The sequence below is a fragment of the Megalobrama amblycephala genome, linkage group LG16 (genome assembly GCF_018812025.1).
Source record: "Megalobrama amblycephala isolate DHTTF-2021 linkage group LG16, ASM1881202v1, whole genome shotgun sequence".
NCBI classification, from domain to species: domain Eukaryota; kingdom Metazoa; phylum Chordata; class Actinopteri; order Cypriniformes; family Xenocyprididae; genus Megalobrama; species Megalobrama amblycephala.
The window spans coordinates 10,235,999-10,258,904 of record NC_063059.1 but is presented as its reverse complement, the minus strand read 5'-3'; the positions used below and the strand labels follow the sequence as shown (position 1 = coordinate 10,258,904).

General features: G+C 41.1%; 1 protein-coding gene across 1 annotated transcript in view; it reads left to right on the top strand.

The window, feature by feature from the left end:
• Positions 1-22,167, top strand: part of nphs1 (NPHS1 adhesion molecule, nephrin) — a 115,622-nt gene extending 93,455 nt beyond the window's left edge. Inside the window, 9 exon segments of the mRNA XM_048161845.1 lie at positions 2,265-2,446; positions 6,407-6,463; positions 9,681-9,742; positions 9,744-9,801; positions 10,464-10,509; positions 18,873-18,996; positions 19,179-19,245; positions 21,479-21,618; positions 21,862-22,167. Of these exon segments, the coding sequence (XP_048017802.1) occupies positions 2,265-2,446; positions 6,407-6,463; positions 9,681-9,742; positions 9,744-9,801; positions 10,464-10,509; positions 18,873-18,996; positions 19,179-19,245; positions 21,479-21,618; positions 21,862-21,978 (853 nt within the window). The 3' untranslated portion in view covers positions 21,979-22,167.
• The last annotated feature ends 739 nt before the right edge of the window (positions 22,168-22,906 follow it).

Here is a 22,906-nt window from a genome sequence, read left to right as displayed (position 1 = left end):
ATGCAGACTGCTTCTACAAACATTTGTGAAAGAATGGGTCGCTCTCAGGAGCTCGGTGAATACAAGCGTGGTATCCGTGATAGGTTGCCACTTGTGGAATAAGTCCATTTGTGAAATTTCCTTAGAACTAAATATTCCACCCTCAACTGTTAGTGGTATTATAACAAAGTGGAAGCTATTGGGAACAACAGCAATTCAGCCACGAAGTGGTAGACCACGTAAAATCACAGAGCAGGGTCAGCGCATGCTGAGTGCGCAGAAGTCGCCAATTTTCTGCAGAGTCAATAGCTACAGACCTCCAAACTTCATGTGGCCTTCAGATTAGCTCAAGAACAGTGCGTAGAGAGCTTCATGGAATGGGTTTCCATGGCCGAGCAGCTGCATCCAAGCCTTACATCACCAAGTGCAATGCAAAGCGTCGGATGCAGTGGTGTAAAGCACACCGCCACTGGACTCTAGAGCAGTGGAGACATGTTCTCTGGAGTGACAAATCACATTGCTCTGTCTGGAAATCCGATAGATGAATCTGGGTTTGGCGGTTGCCAGGAGTACCGTTTACTTGCCTGACTGCATTGCACCAAATGTAAAGTTTGGTGGAGGGGGGATTATGGTGTGGGGTTGTTTTTTTCAGGGGTTGGGCTTGGCCACTGAGTTCCAGTGAAAGGAACTCTTAATGCTTCAGCATACCAAGACATTTTGGACAATTTCATGCTCCCAACTTTGTGGGAACAGTTTGGGGATGGCCCCTTCCTGTTCCAACTGTGCACCAGTGCACAAAGCAAAGTCCAATAAAGACATGGATGAGCAAGTTTGGTGTGGAGGAACTTGACTGGCCTGCACAGAGTCCTGACCTTAATCCGATAGAACACCTTTGGGATGAATTAGAGCGGAGACTGTGAGCCAGACCTTCTCGCCAACATCACTGCCTGACCTCACGAATGCACTTCTAGAAGAATGGTCAACAATTCCTATAAACACATTACTAAACCTTGTGGAAAGCCTTCCCAGAACAGTTGAAAAGGGTGGGACAACTCCATATTAAACCCTACGGATTAAGAATGAGATGTCATTAAAGTTCATGTGCACGTAAAGGCAGGCATCCCAAAACATTTGGCAATATAGTGTATGTAACCCAGTCCACTGAGAAGGGAATGAGACACTGCGTCATGGCGTTGGTGCTATGGAAACGTCATGAAGCAGTGTTGAGTTACCTCGAAAGGGAACATCTCAGGGTTACGTAGGTAACCCGGTTCCCTGAGAAGGGAACGAGACATGCCGTCATGCCGTTGATGCTATAGGAACGCCATGACGCAGCATTTAGTTCCCTCGAAAGAGAATGTCACAGGGTTACATATGTAACCTGGTTCCCTTAGAAGAGAACGAGACACTGCATCATGCTGTTGGTGCTATAGGAACACCATGATGCAGTACTGAGTTTCCTCGAAAGGGAACATCTCAGGGTTACATTTGTAACCCGGTCCCCTGAGAAGGGAACGAGACACTGTGTCATGGCATTGGCAGTGAAAGGAACACAGTGTTGAGTTCCCTCATAATAGGGATACACATGATATATATATATGACATATATATATGAATAAGAAATGTGTGAGCACCTTGAATGCAGAAACTTTAATATTTCTTATTCATTAATTAGTTTCATGCTGGATCACATGATCATCAGGTTTTACACAAACTTGGGGAGTCATTAAAGCAAAGGTGTAACAAACCAAATATAAGAAATTCTGAAATTCCTGTTCCTTTTTTTAATTCAGCTTTTGACACAAATTACTAATGAAATGAATAATGAACTATTAATTGATACATTTATTCATATGTATTAAAAATCAAAGTAGAAAAATAGAAGCAAAATCATTTAAGAACATTAAAATGAATAGAAATAAAAAATAAATACAAGTCTAATATAAAAAAATCTATGAAAATAAATAATAAAAATAAAAGGACATAAATTGAAATCAATTGTTTTAAGTATATACATTTTTTTTTATGTTTCTTTTTACTTTTTACTTAGATGTATATGTGATCATAAATTTGGTAATAATAATAAAAAAAGAGTAAAATTAGAAAAACAAAAGCATATCTAATAGTGGTCTCAGACTTGTGGACCCAAGTCAGGTGTCATTTAAGAACACAAGATGAATAAAGAATTAAAGAAAAACATAAATTTAGTTTAGAATTGTATTAAAGTAAATAATAAAAAAAGAAACATGCAAGTATATAAACATTAGCATTTGCTTTATTGACAGGTACCAGTGGACGGGATCGGTGAGTTTCATGTATGTGGACGTGTTTCCTCCGACAGCTACTGTGTATACAGTCACGGGCCTCAACCCTTCAACTGCGTACAACTTTTCGGTCAACGCTCTCAATACAATGGGAGAGAGCAGCTATGCAGACAACAACAAAATACTGACGGTCACCACTACCGGTAAATTCAGCTCAGTCTGTCTAATAAAGTTTTCCTGACACATAAACAAAATTATTCATCATTTGGGTTCCGACCACGGTGGGTTTTCTTCTAGGTTTAGATGCAGGCTTTACTTTCCACTGATTTGATGAGCCATTCATCAATCTGACCAATCACATCTCATTTGTATGGCAAAGATCACGGCTGAGTCTCATGCAAATAAGCCGAAAGGCTGAATGTCTACACCAATCAGTGCACCAGTGTGTTTTCTGAATGCATATTTCAGTCTGTATTTTGCCCAGTGTGCGAAGGAGAGGGAGAAAAATCGAGCGATAGAGGAAGAGAGACAGAAAACAAAACCGTGTGATGTATGATAAATGATGATAAGCTACATTCCCTCTGCAAACATAATGAATTCTGCAATTGTAATGTCATAGCATTTGATTTGCAAAACAAATTAGTCATGAGCACAGGCAGCTGACGGAAGTACAGAAAGCACAACATGGCTCTGCCACAGAGTTCACTGACAGTAGAACTGACAAATCTTAGTTATTTAATAGTTATGAGTAATTTAAAGGGAAATTTTACTCACTCTCATGTCATAACGAACCCATATTTTTCTCTCTTCCATGGAGCATAAAAGGAGATATTTTAAGAATGTCCAAGGTAATCTTTTACTTAGAAAAAAAACATAGAGTGGCTGTCATGATTAAAAAAGGACTATGGCTTTCTGTGAAAAACAGACCAAAATTCATTTAAGTCTCTTCTGCTCATAAAGGCTGCATTAATTTGATCAAAAATACATTAAAAACAGTAATATTGTGAAATATTATTAGAATTTAAAATATCTGTTTTCTATTTGAATATACTTGAAAATGTAATTTTATATGCATTGTCAGCATCAATACTTCAGTCTTCGGTGTCACATGATCCTTCAGAAATCATTCTAATAAGCTGATTTATTGCTCAAGAAACTTTTATTATTATTATCAATGTATAATTTTTATAGTGCTTTTTTCCAAGATTATTTGAAGAGTGAAAGCTGCAGTCCCCATTCACTGTAATTGCATGAATATTTCAAAAGCATTTTTGTCTGAACTGTCACTTTAAAGTAGGGTTAGGCAAGTTCGGTCCTAGGGAGCCGCTGTCCTGCAGAGTTTAGCTCCAACCCTGAAAAAAAACCCGCACCTGTCTGTAGCCTTAGTAATCCTGAAGAGCTTGATTAGCTTGTTCAGGTGTGTTTGATTAAGGTTGGAGCTAAACTCTGCAGGACAGCGGCTCTCTAGGACTGAACTTGCCTACCCCTGCTTTAAAGGATTACTTCACCCAAAAATGGCCTTGTGCCGTTCCACATCCATAAGACCTTCGTTCATCTTTGGAACACAAATGAATATCTTTTTGATGAAGTCTGAGAGCTTTCTGTCCCTCCATAGAGATCCAACGCAACTACCAATCCAAGGTCAAGAAAGGTAGGAAATGACATCATTAAAGTACTCCATGTGACTCCAGTGGTTTAACCTCAATTTTATGAAGCGACATGAGTGCTTTGTTTGCGCAAAAAAAAAAAAAAAAAAAGATTGTACCACTTTATTTACAAAGTAATAATATTATCCAATGCATGTTAATGCAACAATGTCAGCTCTCATGTGAACACAAAACGTGCGTTGAGTTGAGTGTTGCTGAAAAAACGTATGCGTCGTGATGTTCTCGTGAACACTCGCACATGTGCATTGAGTTGACGTGCGAGACTGAAAACACATATGCGTCGTGATGCTCTTCGTGAACACTTCGGGCATGTGCGTTGAGTTGACGTGCGAGACTGAAAACACGTATGCGTCGTGATGCTCTCGTGAACACTCGCACATGTGTGTTGAGTTGACGTGTGAGACTGAAAACACATATGCGTCGTGATGTTCTTGTGAACACTCGGGCATGTGCGTTGAGTTGACGTACGAGACTGAAAACACGTATGCGTTGCGATGCTATTGTAAACACTTGCGCATGTGCGTTGCGTTGACACGCAAGTCTAAACGCATGCGTCGTGATGTTCTTGTGAACACTCGCGCATGTGCGTTGAGTTGACGCACGAGTCTGAACACGCATGCGTCGTGATGCTTCTCATGAACTCTCGGGCATGTGTGTCGAGTTGACACACGAGTCTGAACACAACACGCATGCGTCGTGATGCTCTCGTGAACACTCGCGCGAGTCTGAAAACAACACACATGCGTCAGAATGCTCTCATGAACACTCGCGCATGTGTGTCGAGTTGACGTGCGAGTCTGAACACAACACCTGTGTCATGATGCTTTGTGAACACTCGCGCTTGTGTGTCGAGTTGATGTGCGAGTCTAAACACAACACGTATGCACTCGCGCATTGAGTTGAGTTGACGCACGAGTCGTGATGCTCTCGTGAACAACATGCTCGCATGAACATGCGTGTGAGTTATGCAAGTTGAGTTGAACACTCGCACACTCGCGCTTGTGTGTCGCGCAAGTCTGAAAAAACTCGCGCTTGTGTGTCGTATGAATCTAATCACAACACGTATGCATTGTGATGCTCTTGGTGAACACTCGCACATGTGCAGTTGAGTTGACGCACAAGTCTGAACACGCACGCGTCGTGATGCTCTTGTGAAAACTCGCGCGAGTCTGAAAACAACACACGTGTCAGAATGCTCTCATGAACACTCGCACATGTGTGTCGAGTTGACGTGCAAGTCTGAACACAACACACGTGTTGTGATGCTCTCGTGAACACTCGCGCTTGTGTGTCGAGTTGACGCGTGAGTCTAAACACAACACTTATGCGTCGTGATGCTCTCGTGAACACTCGCGCATATGCGTTGAGTTGACGTGCAAGTCTGAAAAAACACGTATGCATTGTGATGCTCTTGTGAACACTCGCACATGTGCAGTGAGTTGACGCATGTGCGTTGAGTTTGAACAACACGCATGTGTTGTGAAACTCTCATGAACATGCGCTGCAGATCAATATTTTTGCAAGTAAAGTGGTAAATTATATATATATATATATATATATATATATATATATATATATATATATATATATATATATATTTTTTTTTTTTTTTTTTTTTGCGCAAACAAAGCACTTCGCGTCGCTTCATAGAATTGAGGCTAAACCACATGGGTTACATTTAATGATGTCATTCCTACCTTTCTTGACCTTGAAAGTGGTAGTTGTGTTGGATCTCTATGGAGGGAACAGAAAGCTCTCAGACTTCATCAGAAAGATAATTTATGTTCCGAAGATGAACAAAGGTCTTACGGATGTGGTACGACATGAGGGTAAGTAATTAATGACAAAATTTTCATCTTTGGGTGAACTAACCCTTTAATGGATAAATAACAACAAGTAGAACAGGTTAGTTTGTACAGTTTTCTCTAAAACCCCAATAAAAAAAATCCATGGCGAATGCTTTTGCTTGAAAAGCATTCAGCAATAACTAGACTATGAAAAAAAGCATTTGGCAGTTTCATAGGTATATGTACTGCTTTCTGCAATCAATCACCTTATTTCAACTCACTTTAAGCCGAATGTAATTTAATGCAAATGAAAACAAGGGTGTAAGAGTACAGTCCATTAAAGTACCTCATTTCGTTTATCAAATTAAATATGCCATTTACTCTGACACAAGTCTTTACATATTACAATGGCACTTTTCAGGCTAGACTAAGTCTATAATCTTTGATTTTACACATTGGTACCTCTGTGCCTTTAGTGGAATTCATTATTTTCCACTTTATACTTGCCATCCACTGTAATGGACTCTAATGCCGACTAGTGTTTTAGGTGCTACAACATGTTTTTACATACATTGCAAACAAGAAAAATGCTTGAATCAATATTTGGTTTGATTTTCTGATCTTAGACTCATGGTCAGAGCAGAGCAAAGTGACTGCACTCTGTAACCTCTGCATTAAGTGATTTACCTTGTCTCTGTCTTGCTCTCAGATGCGGAGGAAGCTGACGACGGGGTCTCCACAGCAGACAAGGACCCAGCACTTGCAGGTGCTGCATTTCCTCCTCTGGCACACTGCAGCTGCTATTTATCAAATGTAGAAAAGGCCTGACACCCCAGAATTCAGATCAATTTCTCAGCTCGTACTTCAGTTTCCATGGCCTTTACCGGCCTATTTCATGTGCTTTTATAAAGCCTTGGGGCTCAATGTTTTCTCTTCTGTGTTTTGGTGCAGTTTTGCTCAGGCTGAATGCTTTGGTGCTGTTTAATGGGACACAGTGGCAGTTATTGACCCTTGATTTGGGTATACGGAATAAACTGACATTAGCTTGCAGCAAATTCGAGGTCTGCCAGATACTGCTTTGCATTTTGATTGGGTTTGTGTAGAAAAGATTCATTAGGGTTTTCAATTTCCTTAGATAGTTCCTATGTCATCAGTTTGATCTGGGAATGATATACTGTGTGAGGAATTTTTTTCAGGGAGAGATTTATCAATGTCTCTTGTCTATGTGAATAAACTAGTTCATGCGGCATTGGAGGTATTTTCTCGTGGCGAGGCATGACTCGAGCATGTCAAATCCGTAGTCACACATTCTCTTTTAGAAAACAGTGACATATAGAATAGCAAATCCAACAAGACAGTGATGCAGTTGTGGAAATTTGAACCATGACATCTTTCAACTTCATGAACATATATATGGAACAGCTGCCATTAATATATGTACCTTCTGCCCAAAAGTATTTGAATTCTTAAAGGTGCCCTAGAACCAGTTTTTACAAGATGTAATATAAGTCTAAGGTGTCCCCTGAATGTGTCTGTGAAGTTTCAGCTCAAAATACCCCATAGATTTTTTTTTAATTCATTTTTTAACTGCCTATTTTGGGGCATCATTAACTATGCACCGATTCAGGCTGCGGCCCCTTTAAATCGCGTGCTCCCTGCCCCCCGAGCTCTCGACTATAATACAGTGCATTTACAAAGTTCACACAGCTAATATAACCCTCAAATGGATCTTTGCAAGATGTTTGTCATGCATACTGCATGCACGCGTCGGATCATGTGAGTATAGTATTTATTTGGATGTTTACATTTCATTCTGAATGAGTTTGAGGCTGTGCTTCGTGGCTAAAGCTAACATTACACACTGTTGGAGAGATTTATAAAGAATGAAGTTGTGTTTATGAATTATACAGACTGCAAGTGTTTAAAAATGAAAATAACGACGGCTCTCTTGTCTCCGTGAATACAGTAAGAAACGATGGTAACTTTAACCACATTTAACAGTACATTAGCAACATGCTAACAAAACATTTAGAAAGACAATTTACAAATATCACTAAAAATATCATGTAATCATGGATCATGTCAGTTAGTATCGCTCCATCTGCCATTTTTCACTATTGTTCTTGCTTGCTTAGTCTGATGATTCAGCTGTGCACAGATCCAGACGTTAATACTGGCTTGTCTGATGCCTTGAACATGGGCTGGCATATGCAAATTGGGGGCGTACATATTAATGATCCTGACTGTTATGTAACAGTCGGTGTTATGTTGAGATTCGCCTGTTTTTCGGAGGTCTTTTAAACAAATGAGATTTACACAAGAAGGAGAAAACAATGGTGTTTGAGACTCACTGTATGTCCTTTCTATGTACTGAACTCTTGTTATTCAACTATGCCAAGGTAAATTCAATTTTTGATTCTAGGGCACCTTTAAGTCATGCTTTAAAATGTCATTGCATTGCTTAACAAAATATCTACCGAAGTAAATGATTCTCTAACTGAGTCAGACTAACACATTTCTCAGCTGTTTTTGCAAATACCTTTAAGCAACTGGTGTCAGGGTGATTTTTAGTGGTTGTATTAAGTCTGTTCCTTTATAGTACTTTTGCACCAAAGCACTATTTGATTTGGTATTCCTTAAAAATGTAAGTTACAATCAGAGTTATCGTTGTCAAACTAAAACCATAGAAAATGCATTTCTTGAAATAAAATAAAGATCAGCTGAATTAAAATAAAATATAAAGCAATTGTAAGCTCTATAATCTCTCAAGGCAACATTCTCACTTTTGTTTAACTTAAGTTGAAGTACTAAAATAACTAAAACTAAATAAACAAAAACTAAAACTCGATAAAAACTAAATAGACATTTAAAAAAAAACAATAAAAAAAATACTAAAACTTACTATTAATTTAATTAATAAAATTAAAAAATGAAAACAGAAAATATAAAAATAAAATTTAATTGAAAATATTAACAAAAACTAATATTGACAATGATACTAAAAAACTGGTTACAATTAATTATAATTAATTTATTAAAATCTGGCTTTAGTTACGAATTAAATGCTGATGGACAAAGTAAATGAGAAATTTTTTTAAATATTAACAATAATAATAATAATAATAATAATAATAATAAATTATTATTATTATTATTATTATTATTATTATTATTAGTATTAATATAGTTATAATATAAAGTAAGTATTTATGTTATTTTTTAATAATTATTTAATTGTATTATATAAAAATATTATGCTGCACTTACAGATATTCCTGTCCAGACAGGTTTTAATTTGTCAGAAGTTAGCTATAAAATTAAAAATAAATAAATAAATAAAAATAAAATAAATAATAAAATAAAATAATAAAATAGGTCATTTATTCTGTACAACATGTTTTGAGGAAAAACACAGATGTTTGACAACCAAAAGGTGTCCAAATACTTTAGACACTTTGATCTTAATTTTTAATAGTCAACAATTATTGTTTTACAGTTTCAAAATCATACAACTTCTTTTTAAAATGTTTAGCTTAAAAAGTCAATTGTCTATCCCTAAAAAAAAAAAAAAAAAAAAAAAACAAACAAAAAAACAGTGACTGTATCTCAATTCGCATACTTATGCACTATTCTATGACGTTTTTAAGAACAAATAGTTCGAGTAGTGCGTTCAGACAAAAAATTTCAAAAAGAAAAGGTGCACTTTAGATACCCGGATGATGCACTAAATTAACAGAAAAACAAAGAGTGGAATGTTGGACACTTCATGCACTCAGCAGTCGCAGCTTTTATTACGTTGCGGAGGGGGAGGGCGGATCAAAACAAACTTTATTATTATTTTTTTAAATTTATACACTACATGGATAAGTACATATTACATAAGTACATAGTGTATAAGTGTGTGTATAGTGCATAATTTGGGATGCAACTAGTGTATATTTTTTATCTATATATTTTTGTTAATAACACTTGTTCCTCAACAGGTCATGGTCTTCCTGTCTATGCCGTGGTGATCCTGGTTGTGGGTGGCCTACTTTTATTCCTAATATCCATTGAGCTGCTTTCTATTGGCCAGGTGGAAAAAAAGAGGGTGGAGCCTGAAAGGTAACCAACAACGAAACTCCTCAGTGTGTCACCGTTTCTACTTTGCACTGTTAGACAGCGTGTCCTAGACTGGTCGTCTCTCAGCGACAGCACGCAGCGCAAAAGGGATGAACTGTCTGAATCCTAATATGACTTCTCACTTTTAAATCCATCTCTCTCTCTTTCTCTTATCTCGCTCGCTGCCTCCTCAGCCATCTGCATCATCCCGCCATCTCTCCTTTCCACGGCAGCTGTCACTTCCTCCCTTCGTCTCTCCCCTTATCTCGCCCCTTTCCCTTTCGTCCTCTGTCATTCTCTCTCTCACTCACCCCATCTGTCTTTTTTTCGCCTCGCCCCTTCCTTCAAACTGTCAGGTGTCTTGTCTCTCCCCTCTCATCTCTCGCTCCCGATTTTTTCCTTTTCCTCTCTATTCATGAACCTGTCGTCCTCTCTTCTCGCTTTCAATTTGAACGGTCCTTTTTATCAGTTTATTAAAGCTACTGTCACAACACAATTTGTAAGGAGGAACCAATAATTGAAATGGCGTATGATGAATGTTCCGTACACAAACAATCTTGTGTTCCGTCTATCTGGTGTTCTGGCTTTCCTTTCATTTCTGTCATGCTCTCCTTCCTGTGACCTTTGCCCTCTAACACCCCACTCTCCTTTTTTTTTGCCTTTAGAAGACACCAGAAGCATTTCACAGGAGACGAAAAGTGAGGAGCAGAGGTCAGTCACGTTAGCTTTCTGAATCAAAGCTCTATTGCAAGTATGCCCACTCAGTCCTGACACTGAGGTGTCTTCACACTGAAAAAATAAGAGACAAACTAGTTTCTGATAAACATGTGACCGCAAAACGTGTTGCTTTGATGCTAGGGTTACCAGGACTTTGTTACTTGGTTGCTAGGATGTTATTAGTCTCGGCCTCAGATGTCACGCCCACGGACCGTTGGCTGAACGTCTGATGTATATGGCTCACTTAACTTGGAAACACTTCAGGATTTTCGAAGTCGTCATCTGGTTGGTTGAGTTCTGCAGGATGTTCTTTATCACGTTCTTTAACGGTCCGCCTGGAAACAAATGGTGTGATGCCGAACCCCCTCATGGAAAAAGAACACCGTTGTGATTACAACTTTGACAATGAACGCTTACCAGGATCAACTTAATGCTGGATTTTCAAAAGTATGTGAAATTTGTGGCTCGCAGGCCAATAAAAGCTGTGATAGAATCCAGACCTTCTGCCGTCAGTCTGAAGGTCTGGCTACATTAGACTAGGTTGTTACTTATTGCCAAAGTGTAATACTTGGGATTAGGAGTGTGAACAAACCCCTACGCCATAATATGAGCAATAGTAATGGTGATGTGTGCCTTAGAAAGCTGCACTAACAAGCGAGACCAGCATGCTGTGATGGCTTGAAGGCATTCAGAAGAACTTGTGCCTGTCTAGATCCTTTCAGCTTCCAGTGGCTATAGAAGCCCTCCAGACAGTGTATAGAAATGCTGCTTAGCTTGCATCTCCATAAATAGACTCCAGAGAAGTACAGAGTGTTCATTTCACCAGCCTACAGGTGACAGAGTCATGAGCTACAAAAAAGCAAAAAATAAATAAATAAATAAATAAAAATGGCAGAATAGACAAAAGTTTTGGAGTTTTAGTTGAATATTAGAAAAAAAGAAATCTAAGCCTTAAGCGTGTAACTTAAGTGCAAGTAACTTTAACGGTGCACAGTGTAACTTTTTTTTTTTTTTTCCAAAATGAACACCAATTATACACCATCAATCCTTCTTCCAAAACACGTTTTTGTCTTAATCTGATTCACTATGTAAGACCTGACGGGATAGTTTTCACACAAAATTTCGAACTTATGTCACTCGTCTGTGCGTCTCATCATATCCGTATATAGAGAAATGTTGCTCCGCCTACTTTGAGGTGTGTGGGAGTGGCAGAGGTTAGCTGTCACAACGAGTGAGAAAGGTTGACATGGAGCCGCTAAATCTCCAACTTCCAGCAAATCAATCATTTTAAATAAATACAGAACAGAGGAGAGTCTGCTGGCAAAAAGACAACTTGACAACTCGTAATAAAACAAGAACCAACATTGGCTTGGCTTTTCAGAGATGCCGAGAACTGAGGGATTTGAAATGTTGTAAAAAGCGATGTGAGATGGTGTTTTTATTACTCAACAGGTGAGTAAGGAATTTTACTGAACAGATAAATTGTCATATGTAGCTCTCTAACAGAGTTCATTGTAAAGCATTATCTATTGTGAAGGGTCATTTCATTATGGTTGTTGCAACACTGTGCTGGAATTTATTTTCAAGGAAGTACCGTGTCTATTAATGGGTAAAGCTACAGTTACATCTTCAGCTAGTCAGCTTGAGATCCTTTCCATCTAAACTGGATATATCTCTTAAAGGTGCCATAGAATTGAAAATTGAATTTACCTTGGCATAGTTGAATAACAAGAGATCAGTACATGGAAATGACATACAGTGAGTCTCAAACACCATTGTTTCCTCCTTCTTATGTAAATCTCATTTATTTAAAAGACCTCAGAAGAACAGGCATACGTCCCCAATATTTACATATGCCAGCCTATGTTCAAGGCATTAGACAAGGGCAGGCAGTATTAACGTCTGGATCTGTGCACAGCTGAATCATCAGACGTTATGCAGGTAAGCAAGCAAGGACAATAGCAAAAAATGGCAGATGGAGCAATAATGACTGACATGATCCATGATATCATGATATTTTTAGTGATATTTGTAAATTGTCTTTCTAAATGTTTCGTTAGCATATTGCTAATGTACTGTTAAATGTGGTTAAAGTTACCATCGTTTCTTACTGTATTCACGGAGACGAGCCATCTTTATTTTCATTTTTAAACACTTGCAGTCTGTATAATTCATAAACACAACTTCATTCTTTATAAATCTCTCCAACAGTGTGTAATGTTAGCTTTAGCCATGGAGCATACTATCAAACTCATTCAGAATCAAATGTAAACATCCAAATAAATACTATACTTATACGATCCGATAGGCTGCATGATGAACACTTTGTAAAGATCCATTTTGGGGGTTATATTAGCTGTGTGAACTTTGTTTATGCAATGTATTATAGAGTCGCGAGCTTGGGGGCGGGGAGCGCGAGGATTTAAAGGGGAAGCACGCTGAATCGGCACATTTATAATGATGCCCTAAAATAGGCAGTTAAAAAAATGAATAAAAAAAAATCTGCACAGACACATTCAGGAGACACCTTAGACTTATATTACATCTTGTGAAAAAGCATTCTATGGCATCTTTAAGCCTAGTAGTGAATGTTTTATGAGCAGTAGGATAACCACATTCATCCGCACAAGTCACACAGAGCTGAAGAACAACCAAAACAATGTTCTTCAGCAAAATGTATGCAGTTTTGTTTTTTAACCACTAGAGGGCCAAAAGTTACATAATGTACATTTAAATTGAACAGAAAATGACATTTGTAAAGCAGCAAATGTATTAGGGGTATAACGGTTGACAGAAGTCACGGTTAGGTACGTAACTCGGTTTTGGCGTCATTTCGGTACAATAGAAAAAATGGTAACACTTTAGTTTAGCATTGTATTAACGTGTTGTATTATAAATTATATTATAAACAACTTCACCCTGCAACAACAAAAGGACAGTATTACCATCCATTTCTCTATCACTTCACTTATTGCATCTAATACTCACCTGTGTTCGACATATTCTCTACTTGTGTCAATAAAGCACCTAAACTGTGATCTTCTGTCTCCGAGCCATCTGTATTGTAACAGAATACCAGACCATCACCGACTCACATAAGTATGAGCCATCCCGATCCATTTCAAGACCTGGTGGACGCTCTGCGTCGAACACTCACCGTACAACCAGCTCCCACGCCAGCACCTCGAGCGATCACTTCCGTAAACACCACCATCATCCTTCACCGCTGTTGTACGCCAGTCCCATGGCCAAACTGGCGCCTTACTCTGGTTCGGCGGAGGAATGCAACGGATTCCTTATCCAATGCTCGCTGGTCCTGGAGATGCAACCGCACATGTTCCCCACCGAACAGTCCAAGGTTTCCTTCATAATCTCAAAGCTGAGTGGCAAAGCACTTCAATGGGCCAATTCCATCTGGTCCCAAAATCATCCAGCTATCCAATCCTACTCCGGTTTTGTCAATCATTTCAAAGAAGTGTTTGGAAAACCTGCCTGGGACTCATCTATTGGTGAGAAACTTTACAATTTGAAGCAAGGGAAAATGTCTGTTAACGAATATGCTCTTCAATTAAGAACTCTCGCTGCCAAGAGCGGATGGAATGAACAAGCACTTCTAACGACTTATCGTCAAGGATTGGACCCTCAAGTGCAGTTACATCTTGCTGCATACGAGGATTCCATCGGCCTCGAACGGTTCATCCAGCCACTCGTATGCAGTCGTGTCTCGAAGAGCACCAGGGCCAGCCACTGCGCAACACCATCCTCTGCCGACCAGAATCCGTCAGCCCTCCAGAACCAGCCCACGAACCCATGCAAACAGATACCACTCGTCTGACTCCCGCTGAACGGCAGAGAAGGCTGACCCAGAATCTGTGCTTATACTGTGGTGCTCCTGGGGGATGTCATCCCTGCATGCCCCATTCGTCCTCCTCGTCCCATGGTGAGTGCCATCTTCCCTTCTCTAAATAAGATGAAGCCACTCACCACTATTGTGAAGCTTACTGCTGCTGATGTTTCCATTCCAGTTACCGCACTTCTCGACTCTGGGTCAGCAGGCAATTTCATCTCCGGCACCCTCTGCCGTCAGCTCAACCTCAAGACCATGGCTACGCCTGCTGCCTTCCAGGTCCACTCGATAACTAGGAAACCTGTAAGCAGACGTCAAGTTAGTCGGAGTGTCGGCCCACTACTACTTCAAATCGGTGTTCTTCATGTGGAAAAGATCTCGTTGCTGGTTCTGAAGGAGTCCACTGCTGACATGATTTTAGGGCATCTGTGGTTGGAGCAGCACGATCCCATCCTCTCCTGGAAGACCGGCGAAGTCCTGAAGTGGGGCGACACCTGTTTTAAAAACTGTTTCTCTGAATTTCCCATTCCAAGTTCTTCAAGCTCCACGTCTCTTCCTGTCTGTGCCACTTCCATTGAGAGCCTGTTAGAGAAACGTTCAGTGGATATACCATCTTGTTACGCCCCCTTCAGCGACGTCTTCTGCCCCAGCTTCTAAGCTGCCTCCACACTGGCCATGGGACTGCGCCATCGATCTGCTTCCAGGTGAGCCAGTGCCCAGGGGAAGGATCTATCCCCTGTAAATCCCGGAGGAGAAGGTCATGGAGGAGTACATCGAGGAGGCCCTGGCTCAAGGCTACATCCGTCCTTCGACTTCCCCTGCTGCTTCCTGCTGCTTCTTCTTTGTTGCCAAAAAGGACGGAGGCTTGCAGCCTTGTATTGACTACTGAGCTCTCAACAACATCACCGTCAAGTTCAGGTACCCCCTTCCTCTCGTCCCAGCGGCCCTGGAACATCTCCGTGGTGCCACTGCCACTGTCACCAAGTTGGACCTCCGCAGCACGTATAACCTCATCCGGATACGTGAGGGGGACGTGTGGAAGACCGCCTTTGTCATGCCCACAGGACACTACGAATACCTGGTCATGCCCTATGGATTGGTCAACGCCCCCTCCTTATTCCAGGACTTCATACATGAGGTGCTCCGGGAGTTTCTCCACAAGTTCCTCTTGGTTTTCATCGATGACATCTTAATATACTCCCGGAGCCTGGCTGGACAACACCACCATGTTGCAGAGGTCCTGAAACGCCTGAGGGAGTTCCAGCTGTTCCTCAAAGTCGAAAAGTGCTCCTTCCATCAACCCTCAGTGCAGTTCCTTGGCTATGACATCGACAGCAGTGGTATCCGGATGGACGAGGGGAAGGTGGCCGCTATCAAGAACTGGCCAACTCCCACCACAGTTAAGGAACTTCAACGTTTCCTCAGCTTCGCCAACTTCTACAGACGGTTTATCCAGAATTAAAGTTCCATCTCCAACCCTCTCACCAGCCTGTTGAGAAACAAGCCCAAGTCTCTGTCCTGGACACCGGCAGCCGAATCAGCTTTCAACACCCTCAAGGAAGCCTTCACCACCGCTCCTCTCCTGGTTCACCCTGATCCAGACAAAACCTTCGTCGTGGAGGTGGACGCCTCCACTACAGAAGTAGGAGCAGTCCTCTCACAGCAGCAGGGGAATCCGAGCCGCCTCCATCCATGCGCCTTCTTCTCCCGCAAGCTCAACCCGGCGGAGGTGAATTACGACATTGGCAACCGAGAGCTCCTTGCTGTCAAGCTGGCCCTCGAGGAGTGGAGGCATTGACTGGAGGGAGCAAGACATCCGTTTCTGGTTCTCACTGACCACAAGAACCTGGAATATCTACGGTCCGCCAAGAGACTCAATCCCCGACAGGCCCGCTAGGCTCTTTTCTTCACCCGTTTCAATTTCACCATTTCCTACAGACCCGGATCCAGAAATGTTAAGGCCGACGCCTTATTTTGACTTCACACTCCAGAAGAGAACATTGATGAACCTGAAACCATCCTCCCAGAATCAGTCATTGTCAGCCCCATCACCTGGTCGGAGGAGACCATTCCGTCTACCAATGCCTCCACCAACACTCCGCCGGGTTGCCCGTAGGGCTTGCAATACATAACTAGAGCATGACGCACTCCACTTATCCACTCTGCCTATACATCACTTGGCACTGGCCACCCGGGGGTCAATGAAACCCTCTCGTTGTTGAAAGATCGCTTCTGGTGGCCCAACATGGCATCTGATGTCAGGAGGTACGTGCAGGGATGTAGGGATTGCGCAATCTCCAAGAGTCCACGCCATCTACCATCAGGCAAGCTCCTTCCTCTGCCCATTCCCAACCGTCCATGGTCACACCTAGGGGTGGACTTCATCACAGATCTCCCAGCATCCGGAGGCTGTACCTGCATATTTGTGGTGGTAGATAGATTCTCCAAGTCATGTCGTCTGACTGCTCTGAAAGGACTACCCACTGCCTTAGAAACGGCTGAGCTGATGTTTAATCACATCTTCCGCTACTTCGGAATCCCTGAAGAGATTGTTTCAGACCGAGGACCACAGTTTGCTTCAAGAGTATGGAAGGCTTTCTTCTCACTCCTAGGTGTGACCGTCAGCCTATCGTTGGGGTACCATCCGCAGACGAATGGGCAGATGGAAAGGAAGATTCAAGAGATCAGCCGATTCCTCTGTACCTTCTGTCACGGCCACCAGGACTCTTGGAACCAGTACCTGGGTTAGGCCGAGTACACCCAAAACTCCCTGCTTCAGCCTTCCACTGGACTCACACCCTTCCAGTGCGGCTACCAACCCCCTCTGTTCCCCTGGTCAGGGGAACCCTCGGACATACCATCTGTTGACTACTGGTTCTGAGAGAGCGAGAGGGTCTGGGACTCAACGCACCACCAACTGCAACGTGCTCTCCGCAGGCGTAGACTGACAGCCGACCTTCACCGCTCCGAAGCTCCACCTTACCAACCTGGGCAGAAGGGTGGTACTGTCACAGACACGCCAGACTCCACCGTCCACCAATCACAGCGCACCCCATCTCTGGAGTACTGATCACTCTCACCTGCACCTCATCAGCACGCCAATCTGCACCAGTATATAAGACACTCACACACTCAGTCACATTGTCCGGTCTCGTTCGCAACTAGGACTCTTCCTGTATGCTTACCTCAAGGACTCCCATGTTACTTACCTGTCTCCAGCGATCCCTCGTCGTCTCATGCGTTACCTGTGTGTGAGTGTCTCCAGCCTCTAGTGTACCTCACAGCTTTAGCGATCAGCATCAACTTCACCCTGCAACCACAAAAGGACAGTATTACCATCCATTCCTCTATCACTTCACTTATTGCATCTAATCCTCACCTGTGTTCGACGTATGACTCGTGTCAATAAAGCACCTAAACTGTGATCTTCTGTCTCCGAGCCATCTGTATTGTAACAATATGATTCTGTGTGTATATATATATATATATATATATATATATATATATATATATATATATACAACATGCATTAAAGGGTTAGTTCACCCAAAAATGAAAATTCTGTCATTTATTACTTACCCTCATGCCGTTCCACTCCCGTAAGACCTTCGTTCATCTTCGGAACACAAATTAAGATATTTTAGTTGAAATTTGATGGCTCTGTGAGGCCTCCATAGGGAGCAATGACATTTCCTCTCTCAAGATCTGTAAAGGTACTAAAAACATATTTAAATTGGTTCACGTGAGTACAGTGGCTCAATATTAATATTATAAAGCGACGAGAATATTTTTGGTGCGCCAAAAAAAACAAAATAACGACTTATTTAGTGATGGCTGATTTCAAAACACTGCTTCATGAAGCATCGGAGCATAATAAATCAGCGTATCAAATCATGATTCAGATCGCGTGTCAAACTGCCAACGGCTGAAATCACGTGACTTTGGCGCTCCGAACAGCAGATTCGATACACTGATTCATTGTGCTCCAAAGCATCCTAAAGCATTGTTTTGAAATCGGCCATCGCTTTATAAGTCGTTATTTTGTTTTGTTTTTTTGGCGCACCAAAAATATTCTCGTTGCTTTATAATATTAATATTGAGCCACTGTACTCACATGAACCGATTTAAATACGTTTTTTAGTACTTTTACTGATCTTGAGAGAGGAAATGTCATTGCTCCCTATGGAGGCCTCACGAAGCGGATTTCAACTAAAATATCTTAATTTGTGTTCCAAAGATGAACGAAGGTCTTACGGGTGTGGAACAGCATGAGGGTAAATAATAAAAGACAGAATTTTCATTTTTGGGTGAACTAACCCTTTAAGAAAGTAAATGTTGTAATTTAAACCTTCTAATAATTTACCTTAAATATTAAATTTTCCAGACATCTATGGACTGCTTTTTGGAAAATTCTCCCCGGTTGCAGAAGTTTTTCATTCTTGTCTGGTTTTTTAACTTTCATTTGCGATTTGTTGTGATTTGTGACTGTGATGTTTCTCTGTTTCTGCAGGTCCACGTCGAGCAGCTCAACACGCTATGCGAGCAGAGAGCTTATCAACGCCTCGGCACAGCGAACGCTCCTCATTGACAGCAGCTCCGAGCCTGACAGCAACATCTATGAGAGCTACGGACGGGTATATCACTGGACACTCACGCAGTCTGTTCAGGCTTTCCAATAAAAAAGGCTGTTCTAGAAAAACGTTAATGAAAGGAATGTTTGCTGCCTTGTAATGAAAAAGATCCCACCTGAATTCACAAACAATATTTATTGCTACTGAAGTTGTCCTTTCTTTTTCCTTTCCCAACATCTCAACAGCAGGAGAGTCCTCATTATTACTACAGTCCTGCACTGTATACTCACCTTGAAGGCCCTGAGGATCATGGTGAGACTACATTTAATGTGTTCATACACTTAATAGGGATTTTAAAGCTTAACTTTTGACATTTTTAGGCTCAGATCTTGCCTTTATGTCCTTATCCCTTTACCAAATAACTTCCTGCCTATTTAACAAAAATCCCCTGAATAAACTCCAGATACTTACTTCTACAGTCACTGTCACAGTGTTAGGGTGTTGTAGGTGGGGTGTTGCTATGCGACTGCTAATGTTATAATGTTTTTAGTACATTGCTATGCAGTTGTGTGTGTTTGTAACTCATCTTTATGCAGTTGCTAGGGTGTTCTGAGTATTTGTTGCCCATCACTATGCAGTTGCTAGGGTGTTCCGAGTGTTTGTAGCCCATCACTATGTGGTTGCTAGGGTGTTCTGAATGTCTGTACCCTATCACTATGCAGTTGCTAGGGTGTTCTGAGTGTTTGTAGCCCATCGCTATGCAGTTACTAAGGTGTTCTGAGTGTATGCAGTTGCTAGGGTGTTCTGAGTGTTTTTTGTCCATCACTATGTAGTTGCTAGGGTGTTCTGAGTATCTGTAGTCCATCACTCTGCAGTTGCTAGGGTGATCTGTTTGTTTATAGCCCATCGCTATGCAGTTGCTAAGGTGTTCTGAGTGTCTGTAGCCCATCACTATGTAGTTGCTAGGGTGTTTTGAGTATTTGTAGCCCATCGCTATGCAGTTGCTAGGGTGTTCTGACTGTATGAAGTTGCTAGGGTGTTCTGAGTGTATGTTGTTGCTAGGGTGTCCTGAGTGTTTGTAGCCCATTGCTATGCGGGTGCTAGAGTGTTTTGAGTGTTTATTTCTCATCGCTATGCAGTTGCTAGGGTGTTCTGAGTGTTTGTTGCTCATCGCTATGCAGTTGCTAGGGTGTTCCGAGTGTTTGTATTCCATCGCTATGCAAGCGCTAGAGTGTTCTAAAAGTTTATTTCTCATCACTATGCAGTTGCTAGGGTTTTCTGTGTGTTTGTTGCCCATCGCTATGCAGTTTCTAGGCTGTTCTGAGTGTCTGTAGCTCATCACTATGCAGTTTCTAGGGTGTTCTGAGTGTCTGTAGCCCATCACTGTGCAGCTGCTAGGGTGTTCTGGGTATTTGTAGTGTATCAATATGCAGTTGCTAGGGTGTTCTGGGTGCCCATCACTATTTGTATGTTTTGGGTGTGTATCACTAGTTGCTAGGGTGCAGTTGCTAGGGTGTTCTTAGTGTTTGTAGCCCATCACTATGCAGTTGCTATGATGTTCTGGGTGTTTGTAGCCCATCACTATGCAGCCCATTGCTGATGTAGGGCTGCACAATATATCGCATGAGATTGTCACGTGCATTTCGTCAGTAAAGCCGGTTCCCTGTACCGCTAAATCCCATCACTGCTTTCAAATAGAGCGGCATTTAATAGCCGTGATCATGAAAAGCCAGCAATTCGCGTTCTATGCAGATGAATGCCTTCGTTGAACAGATATTGCGGCTTTTCAGTGAACTACGGCTTGTCTATTAATGCCGTTCATTTGAAAGTGTTGATGTAATTTAGCGGTAATCACTATGCATGCGCGTGTTGCTAGGGTGTTTTTAGTGTTTGTAGCCCATCACTATGCAGTTGTTAGGGTGTTCCGAGTGTCTGTAGCCCATCGCTATGCAGTTGCCAGGGTGTTGAGTGTTTGTAGACCATCCATCGCTATGCAGTTGCTAGGGTGTTTGAGTGTTTGTAGCCCATCGCTATGCAGTGTTTGTGTGTCCATAGATACTGTGTGACTAGGGTTGCTCTTTCAGTGTTTGTGGGATTTGTTCACCCATTTTATTATCTGCCAGTCAAAATCACTAATAGCTAATAGCTATTATAATCACTAAAAACTAATAGCTTATCTCTCCTCAACAAGCCACATGATTTGATGTATCATTCATGCCTATTGCACAAACAGCATTTAACCTGTTTAATAGTCAGTTAGTGATTTGATCAAACCTAAGTATGAGTAATAGTAATAGTGATCCTTGCCTTAGCAGACATAAGAAATAAATATATTCTTGCTCTTTGAATGTGTGAGGGGGAGGCATTTTAAATCACTTTATCACCCAGGTTTTGTCAAAGCTCTTTTGTTTTTATGCAAAGTATTTGGTATTTGATCAAACCCCCCTAGTGACAGTTGTTTACAAATTAGTTAACAATTAAAACATCTTTGCAACTTGAAGGTACACGGCTGAAGTACTGATGTGCTGAGTTTCCTTCCCTCCAGATGGCAGACACGGCACAAGCCCTCTCGCTCATGACTACGAAGAGGTGACAGGCTGGGGGACGTACCAGGATCTGCAGGGCTACTCACTGCTGCCCCCTTCTGCCCACTCTGATCCACGAGCACTCTCCACATATCATGAGGTGGGTGTGAACCAACAACCAGCTGGAAAGATGCACTTAATGCCAAATGTGTGATTGCTAATTTACAACTGTGCATTTCATATCTAAATTCACAGTTTTAATTCAAAGGATACATGACATACAGAAGCTCTGAATTATGGTATTGCACAGTAGTGGTGCAATAGTTTTTATATAATAGATTCTGTCAGTTTTCTGTTTTTCTTTTGTTTATAGCTGTCGTCTTTTCCACTTTTTTTTCCACAGGGAAGAGTATACGGTAAAGCTGATGTGGACGTAGCAGCCGGAGTTTATGATTCTATGGTGTACAGACGCAGGAGAGACACGGACTTGCCGTTTGAGCTCCGAGGGGAGCTTGTTTAATAAGAGTGGGGCTGGTGAATGCGCCAGTCTAGACCAGCTCTATCCTGAGACTGGCTTGAGTTCATGAGTTGATAAAACGTTTCCTTTTACTTTTTCCTATAATTTGTCTAAAATATGTTCTCTTGTTACATTTTAGGCCCTAAATGTTTAATTTGTTCAATAAATATTTAATTTGTTTTAAATTTGGTCTGAGTCAGATTTTTTTTTTTTTTTTTTTTTTTTGAGATCTGCTACTTCCATACTGTATGTCCCCCCTTTAAAACATCAAACAGGGTTTCTGAACACTCCTCATATCTGTTATTGTTTGGACAAACAGATCCTCGTCCCCAAAATTATACCATTGGGTTCTCGGAAATCATCCAATGAATGTCTTACTTATACACTACTGTTCAAATGTCGGTTTTCTTGATTCTCTTATGCTTACCAAGACTACATATATTTAATCAAAATACAGAAAATAAAACTAATATTGTGAAATATCATTACAATTTAAAATCTTTTTTTTTTTTTCTATCTGAATATACTTTCTATCTGAATATACTTTTTGAATATACTGAATATACTACTAAATTACAACAACAATGACAATGTGCAATTACAAGCTACTCTAGTAATTGCATATTAGCTCATTAATTTGTATTCCTAAGAATATATATAGCATTTACTAAGTGTTCTCATCATCTACCTTCAGTAAAAAAAAAAAAAAAAAAAAAAAAAAAATGATAAGAACACAAGTGTTATGTAATGCAGCATTTTAAGTGATGAGGTACTATCAAACATCCTATTATTTATTCTGAGCTTAATCGTTTTTCCTGATGGCATGCGTTCCTCTTGGGATTCTTGGAAAGTGTGGAGCTTTGTCCCAAGAGGAAGTCTTTGAATGTGAGAACGAGGATAAAAGTCTTGAATCCTTGAGTCTGCGGAAGCC